General features: G+C 37.1%; 1 protein-coding gene across 4 annotated transcripts in view; it reads right to left on the bottom strand.

Annotated features, from left to right (window-relative positions):
* Window positions 1–15283, bottom strand: part of Lpp (LIM domain containing preferred translocation partner in lipoma) — a 650099-nt gene that overhangs the window by 107992 nt on the left and 526824 nt on the right. For all 4 annotated transcript variants that reach the window (XM_076868851.2, XM_076868854.2, XM_076868852.2 and 1 more), the window contains exon 9: window positions 5412–5581. In XM_076868851.2, the coding sequence (XP_076724966.2) occupies window positions 5412–5581 (170 nt within the window). The remainder of the gene's footprint in view (window positions 1–5411; window positions 5582–15283) is intronic.

Here is a 15283-nt window from a genome sequence, read left to right as displayed (position 1 = left end):
GTGAGATGAGGATAAAATATCAAGAAGAAAGTGTGTGTGATATGTGGTGTGTATACATATGTGTGTGCTGTGTATGATGCATGCATGTTATATGTTCTATGCATGTTTGTGGTGTGTGGCATGCATGTGGTGTGTATATAGTGTGTGTGTGAGGTATGTGTAATGTGTGTGCTGTGTGAGAGGCATGTGTGTGTGGTATGTGTAAAGCGAGTGGTGTGTGTGATGTATGTGGTGCACATGTGGTGTGTGTGTAGTGTGTAGTGTGTGATGTGAGTGATATGTGGTATGCATGTGGTGTGTGTGTGTGTGTGTGTGTGTGTGTGTGATGTGTGGTGTATGTGTGTGCAGTGTGTGGTTTGTGTATTAATGTGTGTGTAGTGTGAGAGAGATGACAAGACAGAGAAAAACACATCTCATCTTAGAAGATGAGACCAAAGGCAAGCAGTTAAGAAAAGAGAAGGGAAGTTCATGTGGATTTAAAAGATTTAGTCCAAACTCCCAGTTCCTGTTCCAACACCCATATAAGGCACTGGCTACAAGTGCTTTTAAAACATTTTATTAGGAGAACTTGAATTTATAAAGGACAGCTTTCCTGCAGAGATACAAAACCCAACCTTTTACTGGAGGTTGAAAAGTTAGACTGTTTTAACTGCAGCCATTTAGTGACACAAGAGAGTAAAAGTCTGCTGGTGGGCTGGCCACTAATGTGCCAAGTTCATGTACCTCAGAGCTTAGTCTCCTTTGGAGCTGGCCTCCTGTTTCCAGAGGCCCTTTAGTCACTAGGATTTCAGCTCTAATAAAAATGTCTTAACAACTTCCACCTTCAGTGTTAGGAGTTGGACTCCGACCACTCTGTGTAGGAGCCCTGGTTTAGGGGAGACTCCTCGGCTGCCATTTGGTAAACACTTTGGTGAAAACTTTTTATGTGCTTTGTTCTAGGCCAAGGCTCCTTGTCAGTGCTAAGAGGAAAACAACACTGATTGTGTTAAATCTCTGCTTACCAATAAGCTGGTCTCAGGGAGGGCAGAGGACATACAAGGGGGGAGGCATGACTACAGAAATCGACGTAAGCAAAGCGTGAAGCTCTTCTTCTCTTACTTGTTCTCATGTTCCTCCTACTACATCAATTTATTTTGGGATTTCTATCGTAACTACAGCCAGGATACTTCTCCAAACTTAAAAAGGGTTTCTAAATTGGATCACATATTACTAAGGGCAAAAGGTGATGATAGTCATATTATTAATCAGATTAGGCCCTCATATTGGTAAATGGTTTAATGACATACAAAATATCATACTTGTTCTCTCCCTCTCTTTGAGAATAGGAAATATCTTCCTTTAATAAATGTGAGCACTAGTACTCAGAAGATGAATGATTTACTCAAGGTCATACCAAGAGAGTCACCATTACTTAAGTAGATGCTATTTATAACACTTTACTTCCCAAGGAAGTTTGAGTGCTTAATTTTAAATTGTTAATTTTTTCAAAACTTTATGAATGCTTAAAACTAAGCTTTTAAAAAGATGTCAAAGTAGAAAGGCATCTCAGTGACACCAAACTCTAAAAACATCTCATCAATTTTGATAATAATTATAAGAATGTAAATTAAATAACTGTGACATAATGCACTTTTTAAATTGGTTCAAAATAAATATAACTAAACCTCTCCAATAGGGAATAGGATACATTTAATAAGTATCCTATTCCCTATTGGAGAGGGTCTCATTACTGCTGATGGTCCTGTAAACTGGAAAAATCTTTCTAAAGAAATGTAGCAAAGTAAAGCAAAGTCTTCTGAATTGCTCTGCTCTTGATTGGTAAGATAAATTTAAAATTAATCTATGGAAGTAATTTAAAAAATATAAAAATTTTACTCTGTTTCCTGTAAGCCTGTTATTTACAATGCTAAAAGATTGGAAAATTTCTAATATCTTTTGAGTGAGAAATGGTTTTAAAATATAGCATGTAAACATAATATAAACCTAAAGAGATAAAAAGCTAAAAATGAAGATGATTACCAATAAAAAGCTATGTACATATTTATATTAGGTTAACAAATAGGGAATAGAAAATCAAATGTGTGTAGGGAATTACAATGCCATATTGAGTAAAATATATTTAAGTACAGCTATTTGTGCACAAGGATGAAGAATTCAAGAGACCTTAGAAACATATCTGCAATTAATAAACCAAATCTGAAGACATTACTTGTGCATTTTACCTTAAAATAATTTAAATGTTTCATTTAACTATGCTCTTAGATTTAATCCAGTTTTTTTCCAGTTTACAGGATCCTCAGCAGTAATGAGACCACTAGACCTATTCCCTATTGGAGAGGTTTAGTTATATTTATATAATCTTAGTTATATTGATCTTTATCAATAACCAATTTTGGCAGAAATAAATTTAGTTTATATTAGATGGGTTTCATTCCTAGATTCAGTGTCACACATGGGTGGGTGGTCACTACACAGAAATAATTCACTAAGCTACTCAATATGGCATTGTAATTCCCTACACATATTTGATATTCTATTTCCTATTTGTTAACCTAATATAAACAATATACTTATTCTGTCAATGAAAAAAAAATAAACAAAAGAAAGGAATCCTGACTGAAATCCAGGGACTGAGTTTTCTCTGCTTCATAAAGAATGTCTTTTAACTCCTGGTTTCGTACAGTTGTAAAAGAGGCAGTTTTGCTGGATCACACAGAAAGTTCTTCCTGTTCTAAGGCCTTTGGTTCTTTAAAACACACATGTCTAGGACTGTCCTTAAAAAAACCAAAAACAAAAACAAAAAAACAAATTGTTCTGTTTAATTCTTTCTGTTTCCCCAACATCTTTTTAGTTCTAGTGTGCAGCTTATTGGACTTACGCAAATTTAGAAGAAATTAAACTGCTAGTATACCCATCTGAGGGTATGAGTGCTGTGTTGAACTCTGCAATCAATGCTGAACAAAGGTCCCTGGATAAAGCTTAACTGAATTCTGGTAAGAATTAAATTACATTTTAGAGTCACTATGTATAGATTTCATTTAAAAAAAAACTTGATTAAATGTTCTTATGAAGGGGGATATTAAAAAGATGGTAAGGATTTCCATTATTTGAATTCACCCAGTTCTTCCATGTCTGTGATTAAATATCTCCCAGATAGTTTTCCTTGCTATAAGCAGAGTACATTAATATACAACCAAAGCAGAGGGGGTAGTATGCTGAAGACCCTATGCCTCGAAGAGAGATTGAAACCTGAGCCCACTGTAGAAACTCTCCTGATTTTGTCATATTGGCCTTTCTTCGGTCTTATTACACAAGCAAAGCATTAAAAAGTGGGAAGAAGTGTTATGTCTGAGAGCTAAAACAACTTCCTGGTGAATCTCACTGCATAGGTAAGGTTCTCAGGTTCAGAAACAGTGATGAGGATTCAAACGTTTTGGTAAAATTAATCTTAGAATACCATGTATTCCACTACTGTTTCCGGACAAGGCAAAGGGTGTTTTACTAAGATTGCTTCATTTCATCTTCTGTAGTCTTTGGGGGAAATACTGAGCAAATTGAAGCCTTAGAAAGATGAAGTAATTTACACAGGGAGACAAAGTATTAAGTGATGGAAACGAATTCAAACTCACAAGCTCCTCATACTGTTACGTTGTTTTCTGATAATGTATTTAAGAGTTTTGGTTTATAAAGGATGAGAAGAACGGGCGAAGAGGGCTGTCACAAGAAAGTCATTAAAGTGGCCAAGAGTCAACAATGTAGTCAAAAAAGGATGAAACAGAAAAGCTATAAAAACAAAACAAAACAAAAAACCACACACAACCATATGTAATTTCTTAGATTAGGAACAAATGGGACTGGGGTGCCTCTGCAGGCTCTGCTGACATCACTGTCAAAGCTCTTGTAGCAACCAATAATTTCGTAGTGGTGGTTCTAAGTTATTGTCAATGATAGTTCATGTAGTCCACACGAAAAGGCTAGGAAATATACAATGCTTTTTTATTTTCAATGAAGATCCCAAAAGGTGATATTTGAAATATTTGAATGTCCTATAGTGGTAAGCTTTCATTTGCCCTACTTTCTTTTAGATGTCATCGCTCTTTCCAGATCAGCAGGACATTATTGTGTTCATCTTTATGTTTTGGACAAACTAAAACCATGTGGTATTTGCACAAGATATGAGGCTGTGGGTAACTGAATATAGCCATGGCTCTGACACTATGACAGAACATAAGAAGTTACTCTCCCTCTCTCTGTTTCTGTGTTCTCACTTCTAAAGAGATAAATTAGGCAAATAGTCTGAAGATTTTTTTTTTCACCTCTAAAAATATATGGCTTTTTAATGACACTACATGTATTTAAATTGCCTCTGGGAGAAAAATGAAATAAAATTGAGCCTAATAGATGCAAAATGATATGTAATCCTTCATAGTCTTAATCTTGAACTTTTGGAACTGTGCTACAAACCCCAACATTACAATGAGTTAAAGTTACCAGGTTATGGCAAAATACCATCCAGGCCACAAACTCCAATAAACATTGAATTTTGGAAATTTTCCAAAGCTGTGACTCCCAACACCTCACACCAAGGCTTTTTTGATGCTGCAATACCTCGGCATGAAGGGCCAAATCATTACTCTTTTGTGAGTTGCAAAAAAAGTAGTACTTTTATTCACCAACACATGTTAGACAGGCAGATCAAAATCATGCAGAAAGATAGCAAAATAAGGTACTTTAGATTTTTTTAAAAGTTTGTATTTAGTTATCCAATTGTTCTACTAGAGAATAACATAATAGATTAAGTGGCCCTGCAAAAAATCTAAGATAATATGAGTATTTTTCAGCCTCTCAGCTATGTTATTAAAATACAGGTTTTTTTCTTTTAAAAAAGAAAACAATTATTAGCTCAGTCGGTATTACTGTTCATTTCTCTTTAAGGTGCTCTATAATTCAGGGTTTCTCTGCATCATTGAAAAATCTGTTGGATAAGGCTGGTAAGAAATATTCTGGGTAGAAAAGTAGTCCAGAAGTTTGCAAAGATTCCCTAAAAATACTGGCTTTCAAATGCAGGGTGAGATTTACTAGCAAGAGGTAGACTCTGCTACTGGAAAGCCTTCTGATGCTTTCAGGAGGATACCTGCTAGTTTGGCATACATGCCTAAAATCCACAAGTTGGTGAACTTCTCAGCTGAATCACTAAATGAAAAGCAGCCCCACCCCGATGCACATTTCTGACCTCATATGAATGGGGAATACAGGGGGACATCTACAGTATGCCTATTTACATATACACATATATAAACACACACACATTATAACATTGGGTGAGAAATAAAGCTTAGATGGCTACATTTCTGTCTGGAGTGACTGGCATCAGGCCAAAGCACCTGAAGAGCAAAAATGAAAGCACTTACAATGTAGCAGGGCTCACAGTATGCTTTCTTTTCAACAGCATAGAAGGGCTGCCCTCGGAGCTTGTTGTTGCAGATGATGCAGGTGAAACAATCCACATGGAAGACCTGATCCATGGCAGTGCATCCTGTACCTTCCCCAACTACATTTTCCCCACAGCGAGCACAGCGGCCTGAAAGAAAAAGGGGAAGAATTGTTGAGGACAAAGAAGTGCTTTGATCCTTCTGAAGAAGTCATTGTACAGGAGACAGCAGATTTGTATTGTCAGCAGCAGCAAAAGAACCACCGCCACCACCAGTAAAGTCACTTTCATCCTTTGAAAGGCCAGCATGATGGGGATTTTACACGAGTTAATTGACAAAATTGACCAAAGGTCCCAGAGAAAGTGATGGACTAGAACTCAGGTCTCTGATTTTGAGGCCATCATCTGACTCCAGTCACACTTGCATATATAAGAGGGGTATGAGTCAGGATGTTTGGACTAAAAGGCACAATCTACAAAACAGTCCAGGAAAGCTTCTCCTTGGAGAGTCTGTATATACAGGTGGAATGGGAGAGATCTGGATCCACACTTGAACTTCAATTCTTTTCACAAAAGCCCTGGTTGTCAAGCCTCTGCAGTCAGCCCCCAGTGACGGGCACACTACTCTAACTGCAAAAAAGTTCTCTTTCACACTTAATCAGATACTGCTACCCAGTTGTTCTAGGTCTATGTCTTCTGGAGCCTCATAAAACTAGTCTCATCTATTGGACCTGACCATGTAAACACGTACAATTCACCGAGCATGGCCTCAGAGTCTGCTCTTAGTTTGCATATCCCTCACTCTGCAGTGGTTCCACATACTGTGGGGTTTTGAGTCACTTGTGGTCATGGTTGTCATTGTCCATCCAGTGGTCTGCAAAGCTACTGCATTCTTAAATTGATTAAAGGGGCATCTGGTCCATACATGGACACAGAGTTAGGTTTAAGTTTTAAATAATAACAACGAAATATAATTTTGAAACAATTTTGTCAGCAAGAGGCACTGTGCTGGTTGTATGTTCATCTCTATCTGGCTTTGTCATGGGAATTTGGAGCAAGAGGTTGGGTCTGCATCTAGTATGCATCTTTATTCTTTGTCTTTACTAAATTAAAAACAATCCTAACAGGTACTGAGAACACGGGGAATGTCAGCAAGAATTTGCAGTCTTTTCAACAAAACTTGTAGCAAACCTAGTGCTTCTCATGCCAAACATTTCTTCTTGGGGCATCTATGTATTAACTCATATTCACAATCCATGTGTAGATACTGTTATTATTCTCTATGCCTTAGAAAACTAAGGCATGGAGAATGTTTAACATCAAGTCCAAGCAGTCTAGCTTTAGTGCCTATGCTCTTCACCGCTCTGGTAAATTGCCCCCTCCCAGTTCTGTGCACCAAGTTTAACACAGATCCAACACTATGGAGCATTATGGGGACATTTGTCAGAGAAAACTGCTCTCAACACTACATCATTTTGGATTGACAATCATTTCTCACTCAAAAGTGGGAGAGCTAAATGTTTCAACTTGGGAGAAAAGAAGTAAATATACTTCTAGTTCTCTCTGGTTGTATTTGGCCCTAGAAAGCATTTCTTTATATTCTGTTGCAGGATCAGAATGTCTCTGACATAAAGCTCAAACTATCTAAGCAATAAGAACTATCAAATGCTGGCAAGAGTTAAGCTCTTAGAATCTGAGCTATCTCTACTACAGTTGATATTCTTATGAAGTCTCAATATTATATTCCTGACATTTGATAAAAATTTTGTAATAAGCATTGTGTATGGTTTTACAAACCTCTTTCTAAGAATTAACTTGTACCTGTTTTTATTATAAGGTGTAACTTAGAAAGATATCTTTAAATTTTTCTACATTCCCTGTTAACAGTAAGAAAATCACATTATTTTATATGTCACCACGTTCATGGTTATTGTGAAAACAGAAAAACCAAAAACTTAATTGGTTTACTAAAAGTTAAGCATGCTATGTTTGAAAATGAGGCTGAAATTCTGAGCTTCATGCCACCAACTGACAAGATTTCTTTCCAGAAAACATACTGGGCACTTTTAAGGGCCAGTGGGATGACCAATCCATATGACTACTAAAAACACTGAATTCCTATGAAAACTCGAATGTTGTATTACACATTTGTGAAATGCTGGTTGGTAAAATTATTTTTCTACATTATTATTTCCCTTTCTAGAAGTAAAAGGATCATGTAATAAGATATCAGGGACCACCAGGGATCTTGTGGACCACACTTTGTAATAACAGTTTGGGTGGATTAGTAATGATTTTTGGTCATAGCGGTCTGCTAAGCTGTTAAAGCTGGCAGTTTCAGTCTAGGCTATGAATTTCTAAAGTATAATACCTGGAATCCAAGAGCTTCCACCTGCATGATTTGTAGAGAGTTTGATAGCTATCCATGAGAACTGGGTGGTCAGTGTCAATCTCTGATTTAGAAGGAAAGGTCCAGCTGAACAGGTAAGCTTTGAAATTTTCCATGAATTCAACAGACATCAAATGTCTACTCTTTGTCCAGGACCACAGTCAGATTCTGTGTGACATGCAGAAATGGAATTGGCGCTGTCAGCACCTTTTATAGTCACTTTGAGACTTACCTACATCCAACATGCACATGACAAAATATGCCTGTTGGATGTATGTTGTAGAAGAAAGTATTATGAAAATATGGAAGGAAAATCACATTGAGAGGGCTCAGTAACAACAAGCATTTGAATTCAGTCTTAAAGGATGGAATTTTGTCAGGTGGAAATGAAAGAGAAAAAAATATTCTAGATTTTCCAAAGAGATTCTGAATGTTGGTTTACAAGAGGCAAAATTGCTGCAGTGATAGCAAAAGAGGCTTTAGTCTTCTCAGCTCTGAGAGCAGATGGACTATTTCATTAAAAAAAAAAAAAAAAAAGAAAAAAGAAAAAAGAAAAGAATAGAAAAGAAAAAGAACAACAACAAAAAACTTTTCCTTTAGGGTATGTTGAATATTTTTCCAGAGTGGGTCAGGGTAATATGCTCAACCCAGACATGACTCTGGATTTTTCTGCCTCTCATATTTTTCCTATTTTGGGGATAAATTAGGGACACTAGCCTAGAGGGCAGTCAGTCTGGCACCTCAAAATTCACAAGGCACAGAAAAAAGAGTGAAGAACAAAAATTAAAAATAGCTCTACACATCAGCAACACAGAGAAGGTGCCCAAAACGTTCCCTTTTCACATTAACAAGAATTTACAAACTATGCCTTTCAGAGAAGCATTCAGAATGAAAAGACACTCAAGCAAAATGTATTCTTGCCTCTAGAGGGACTTACAATACACATATTAAAAGCACACCATGACTTAAATGCCCACCTTAGACAAGTATCTCTGGACTTTTAAACAAGGAAAAACGAGAAATGGTACCAAACTTCAAGGTATCAGAACATGAAAGAAACACATCAAATGTGTTGATTAGGAGACAGTAAGAGGTTACAACTCAGACTCCAGCCTTCTGTGGGGAGCTTCCTGTGAACATGTAGTACAATAAATCAAAAGAACCAGTGGCAGAGGACAGATAGCCTGCAAATTTTGTTCATGAATAAAGTCCCACAAGCCATGCATGCTGAAAGTATGTGAGTGTGTGTGTGTGTGTGTGTGTGTGTGTGTGTGGCTTTTATGGTCTGGTCTGGGGTGCCAGCCAGGGATTTTTCCTACCCCTCTTTTCCTTTCTACCATTCTGTAACAACCCATCACTGTCTCTTTAGCACTTACTTTCTATCACTGTGCCTACTATCAGGTTTTTTTTCATGGACCATTGCAATGACTTCCTCCTTGTTCTGATGTCTGTGATTTACTTTCTGTTACAAACGGAAAAGCTTTATGGAAGTTTTAATAAGTGAGCTGAATACGGGGGGTAAGATTGAATTCAAACAAGTCATTTTTAGGCAAGTGGAGAATAACATTCTAGGAAAATCATCAGATTGAGCAAGGGAACTAGAGTAGGAGAATATGAGTTTTCATGCTTATTTTCTTTTTTCTTTTTTTTTTTTTTGTAGTTTGCATTCACTTTCTTCACTTGTGCAAATAAACGTTTTTATTTAAAAATGTTTTCCCAATGATCACCACGTGCTTCTTTTGAAATGGGATCAAAGTATCCATAATCATTTTTAGAACTGGTGCCATAATATGGGGATGAGATACTTCCAAATGTGCCCATAATTCAACATTAAAATAAAGTAGTAAATTTATGCCAATATCAAGCCTGGTCACTTTTGTTTTCATATTTTCCTTGCTATTAGACTTATAGAAAATTTGGTTATAAGGAAAACTAATAGTCTACCTCTAAATATTATAATGAATTGAAGCTCTATATGCCAATGTATATATCTATTTTCTCAGTAACCATCTTCTTTAATTCATTCTGAAAAAAAGTCCTTTATAAAAATTTTAATCAACAAGACTATATAAAGGTAGTTTGAAAAGATGGAAAAGTATTCCTAGAAATAAGATGGGCTCCAATTAACTGTACTTATGGCCAAGGAGTTATCTTCCTGGAGCACAGCCTCAATTAAGCTGATTCAGAAATTATCTTCCACTGATGATATGAGAAGACATTAGAACAAATTTGCATCCTTTATGTGACAGTCCCATATGACATTCTCTGAGGGTTTTAATATGATGGCATTTTCTAATCACCTAAGTTTTTATTTCATGGGTCCCTGTAACATTAATGAATGAAATAATTAAACTGCCTATTTTCTAGGACATGGATCCTAAACCTTGTTTGTATATTGCAATCATCTGGGAAACCTTTAAAAAATTACTAAATGCTGTGTTCTGGGTCCAGAGATTCTGATTTCCCAGGTCTAGGATGGTTCAGGAGTGAAAATGATATAAGCATTTCAGATGATTCTAATGTTTGGCCAAATTGAGCCACTGGTCTAAGGGATACCTATTTCTATACTACTTGTCAGAATAAATATTGACAAGATTGCCCAAACAGGTTTCTTCTGCATGCAAAACAGACTGCTCAACCATAAGTTGAAAAAATGGAAGTTTCTATGGCATTATAATATATACAGGTTTTTTTTTTTTCCAACAAGAATAAACACCTTAAGACTGTTGTTAGGTGTTAGTTTAAAGTTTTCAATGGGTCTCCATCCATCCAAAATACATGAACAGAATGAGCTAAATTTTCTTTTAAGATATTTTGCTAGCATTTAGTCAGAGAAACTAGCTCCTTTGTATTAATTAGAACATTCCTACAGAACATGCTTCTTATGTGTTTTCAATGTATTTATCAATGTGATCAATCATATGGAAGAACTGCATGACTTTAAACAACACAGACTCCACAAAGAATGTCCACTGATAGTCATTTAACGTAGGATATCAGATATTGTATCATAGAATAAACTGAGTTTTTACCATTTTCTTGGACTCTATCTTTAAATAGTGTAGCAATATCCAGAATCCCATGGTAAGTGCCATTTGGATCTGTGGATGCTGAAGACCTGATCATTTCTTAAAAGTTAGACTTTAGGACACATCCACTTCATTAAGTTACTGCTTAGATGGTCCTTACAGAGATACCTACAGATTCAACTCATACATGGAGAGGAGGAAAGAGGAGCCTGTGAATGGCTGTTCCCCTCTCTCCTTCGTCTCTCTCTCTCTCTCTCTCTCTCTCTCTCTCTCTCACACACACACACACACACACACACACACACAGAGGAGAGAGAGAGAAGGAGCAAAGACTATAAGAGACTGCTATAGTCCTAGGACTAGTGGTAGATAAGAGACTTTTAGAGACAGGTTATAAAACACTTTAATTCAGAAAAAGATACTAAGTTAAGGTCAAACAAACAAATAAACTAACCCCACACATGCACATGAAAACCAAACCCAAGAAGCTGTCAGGAAGAGAAGTTCTGGAATGGGTGGTAAAGGCCTGAGTGAGAAACTAGAAGAAATGAAGTGAAGGCTGAGCGATCTCCTGAATAAGGGAAGTGATTATGAAATCTGACCATAACATGATTCATTTATAGACATATTTGCTTAGGTTAGATTTTCAGGTAAAGACATACACTGAAAGGGGGAATCCCACACAGGGTGGCCAAAGGAAGCACATTTTATTTGATTTAAATATCTACACTGTGAAGAAGCAAACAACAAAACAATAATAACAACAACAACAACAACAACAACAAAAAACAAAACCAGAAAATTGCTATGTTTTTCTCTGGGCCAGACTCTACCCTAAGCTAATACTCTCTCAGTCCTATTAATGCTTATCTACCATTATTCTTATCTGGTAGATAAGAAACCAAGTCTAAGTTACCTGGCCTAGGTCTCCAGGGAAGAATGCAGTGTGGCTATGATAGGAGACAGGTCTGACCTCTAAAGCCCATTTTCTTAAGCAGCGTATATTTTACTATGAACACATTTTATTATTCAATCATAACTCTGTTATCAGCATTGCTTAGGGACAGGGCCCATTTCCACCCCCTGGGAAAGAAGAAGGATCAGTTCAGCATCCCCAAGCCCCGAATCTCAGAGATTTTAGTGAACATCACTATCTGTGAAGGGCCTTCACAGTGGTCTTAAGTGTGAATATTATTTAAATACTGGCTTTCCATCAGGAAAGCTTTGGGGGAAAATACTGATGCTCACACACTACATCCAGAAACTGATTTAATTTTTCCTAGCTGGAACCCTGAGATAATGATTTTTGGAGGTTCTTGGGTCAATCTCATGCAGTGAATTAGAGAACCACTGTTGTACCGGGGAACTCTGGGCTTGTATGTTCCACAAAGAGTAGTCTTTCCTGCAGTGTCAGAAGACAGTGGTGGCTAGTGCCAAAAGCCCTAACAGAGAACTAACTTAATATCAGGTTGACAGAGGCAGAGATTTGGGCACCATTGATCCTGGTCCTGACCTTCACTAAACTAATCACACACTCACAGTAGTCATGACCATAACTTTTGGAGGACCTTCCATTTTCAGGAAGAGAATCAGAAACAGAACAAAATAAAAACACCACAGGCACCACCAATAAACAAAGAAGAAAGAAATACTGCTTTTCAGTTTGGGATATTATGTTGTGCTCTGTTTAAATAAAGTCAGATATGTCACTGAGGAGAGAAATCATAACTATAAGACTTGCTGTTACTGCCTACTGACCATGAGCAGCCGAAACAAGTTTCCTGAATTTAAAAGACTGGAGTTCCTTGTCTCCAAATCAAGCAGCTGAGTAGGTTCTTTCTCTAGACTGGAGGCTGTATGCTATGTTGAGTCATCCATTCAACTATCTGTCAAACCCTCTATGAATGCACTGACCTAGTCTCCATTCTGTGCCAAATACAGTGGTCACACCTTTTAAAGTCTCTGTAGAAAGGAGATGAAAACAGATCCCTTAACTCCAGCTGTGAAGGTGACATATACAAAGTGCTTGGTAGAAGCCCAATATTGCCTTCCAGCTATAGGAGAAAGAGGACAATCTTCAAAACTAAGAGCCCATAATACACAGGACCAGAAAGATACTTGTCCTAGATTACTCCCTTTCACAACAGTCAATGTGCCAGTTACACAGGGAGCCACATCTCTTGAGACCATTAGGTAAGACTTATATTTATCAATTTATTATTAGTGAAATTCAGTGCTAGGAATCCAGTTCCAATCCTACCAAAATTTGTGGACCCTACAGTGACAATGATAGTCAACATCTACTCAGCGATTGTTGTGTGTTGGTGTAAGTATTTAAATGTATTTCCTCACATAATCCTTCCAAGATTCTATAACTAGGTCCTATTATTAGTTCATTATAGTTGAAGAAAAGGTGGTATAGAGGGATTAGAACCTTGCCCAAGGCCTCGGAAGTCACTACTGAAGCTGCAATTAGGGCCTAGGTAGTGTTGATTTTGGAGCCTACTTCCTGAAAGGTCTGCTTATTAACTTTAGAAATCCAAAATTCCAAAAACATCTGGCCTGGCAGGAAACTTAAATAAAACTCAGAACATCCCTGATAGGAACATTAATATCTCTTTTTGACAAAGCAAGATTTTTTTCAAGTTGATTTACACACACACACACACACACACACACACACACATTCTCATATTCCCACTATTTTGGTGGGGGTGGGTACTGGGGATTGAACCCAGAGACACTGCACCACTAAGTTACGTCTTCAGCACTTATTTTTTTTTTGAGACAGGGCCTCACTAAGTTGCTGATGCCAGCCTAGAATTTGCTATCCTCCTGCCTTAGCCTCCCAACTCACTGGAATCATAGGTGTGCACTACTGATCCTGGCTTGTCATATTCCCACACTTAATACTTAATCTCTTCTTCTATGTTTAACATCTATTCCATGTATGACCCATAAGAAGAAAAAGCAGTACTTACTAGTAGAGTTATAACAGCTGTGGAACAATTATTTTTGAGTTATGATTTGAATTTGCTCCATGGTATGTCTCATGGAAATTTGTATTACCCTCAGTTCCACTTGAAGGTTAAATGTGCCCACTTACTTTTAGCTCTTATGTTAGAAAATCTCCACATTTATTCTGGTTATTTTAAAGTAAACTGAACAATGAGGTGACCCAGGGTGGTTTTTCTAAAGTAACTGTTTTTAAGCACCCAGTGGCAGCATGGTCTTCATCATGATGTTAACAAGAGTTCTTTATACCATTTAAGCATACATTCTTACTCATCCATTGATGTGACACTTCAATGATCCTTGTAGGCAGAAAAGCAAGCGTTACGTTCATCTTCATTTTAGCAATAAAAAAACTGCTAAGATAAAAAGATTTAATGACCAATAGGACCAGTGAGGAGTTCAATATATGATAAAAGATTTTTATCCAAACAACTCAGAAAAAAGAATATGCTCAAAATGAGGTGGAATCCATGTACATAATGTGTAATAAGCATGGCAACATGAAGACATAACTTCTCAGTCTCAAGGACTGTACGAAAATGGTTTACAGATGAAAGAGTATGACTCATTTTATAAAAGGGCTTTAGGTTTTCTCAAGGGTCCCTCTTATCTTCTTGTGTCATAAAAGAAGAATGCAGAAACTAAACTGATCCTTTGGAAAACAGCAATATTGCGCGCACACACACATGCACAAGCACACATACCCTTTTATGTAAAGGAGTCAGTATTTCACTGGCAGTTTCCTCTAATAAGCATATTATCTTTCTGTCTTAGACAAGAAATGTGCTATGGATGGAATGTGTCCTCTCTAAGGTTCAGGTATCCAATGTAATGGTATTAGGAGGTAGGGCCTTGAAGAATTGAGTGGCTTCTCCCTCCTGAATGGATCAATCCCTTACACAGAGGCTCCATGCTACAACATGCTAGCTTGCCTTTCTGCCATCTGCCATGTGAGGATCCAGTGACAAGGCGCCATTCCTGGAAGCAGACAGCACCTTCACTAGACATCAGAACCCTGCTGATGCCCTGTTCTCAAAATCCCTATGCTCAAGGAATGCAAGAAAATAAATTTTTTTTCTTTATAAACTACACAGACTTGGGTATTCTTTAACAGTGTCATGGAAAAAATAAGGCAATGTATGACTACTTAAAGAAAGTCTACCTTATAGTACTTGCCTCCGTGGGGGACACAAATTTACAACATAGACTAAAAAGGAGAACATACAATTTATAACTAACATTATTTCCAGCTATATGAAGATTGAGAGTAATCCATAACATTCAAATAGAACTTCATAATTCTTATATTCTCATTTGAATCTTACAATAACTAATAAATAAATAAGACAATAACATTATGTAAGACTTGAGAAGTAGGTAGCAGATCTTATAATTCAAGCCTCATCTGGTGAGTGATCT

The sequence above is a fragment of the Callospermophilus lateralis genome, chromosome 10 (genome assembly GCF_048772815.1).
Source record: "Callospermophilus lateralis isolate mCalLat2 chromosome 10, mCalLat2.hap1, whole genome shotgun sequence".
Classification (NCBI taxonomy): Eukaryota; Metazoa; Chordata; class Mammalia; order Rodentia; family Sciuridae; genus Callospermophilus; species Callospermophilus lateralis.
The sequence above is the reverse complement of the archived record's forward strand: the minus strand, read 5'-3'. Positions and strand labels throughout refer to the sequence as shown.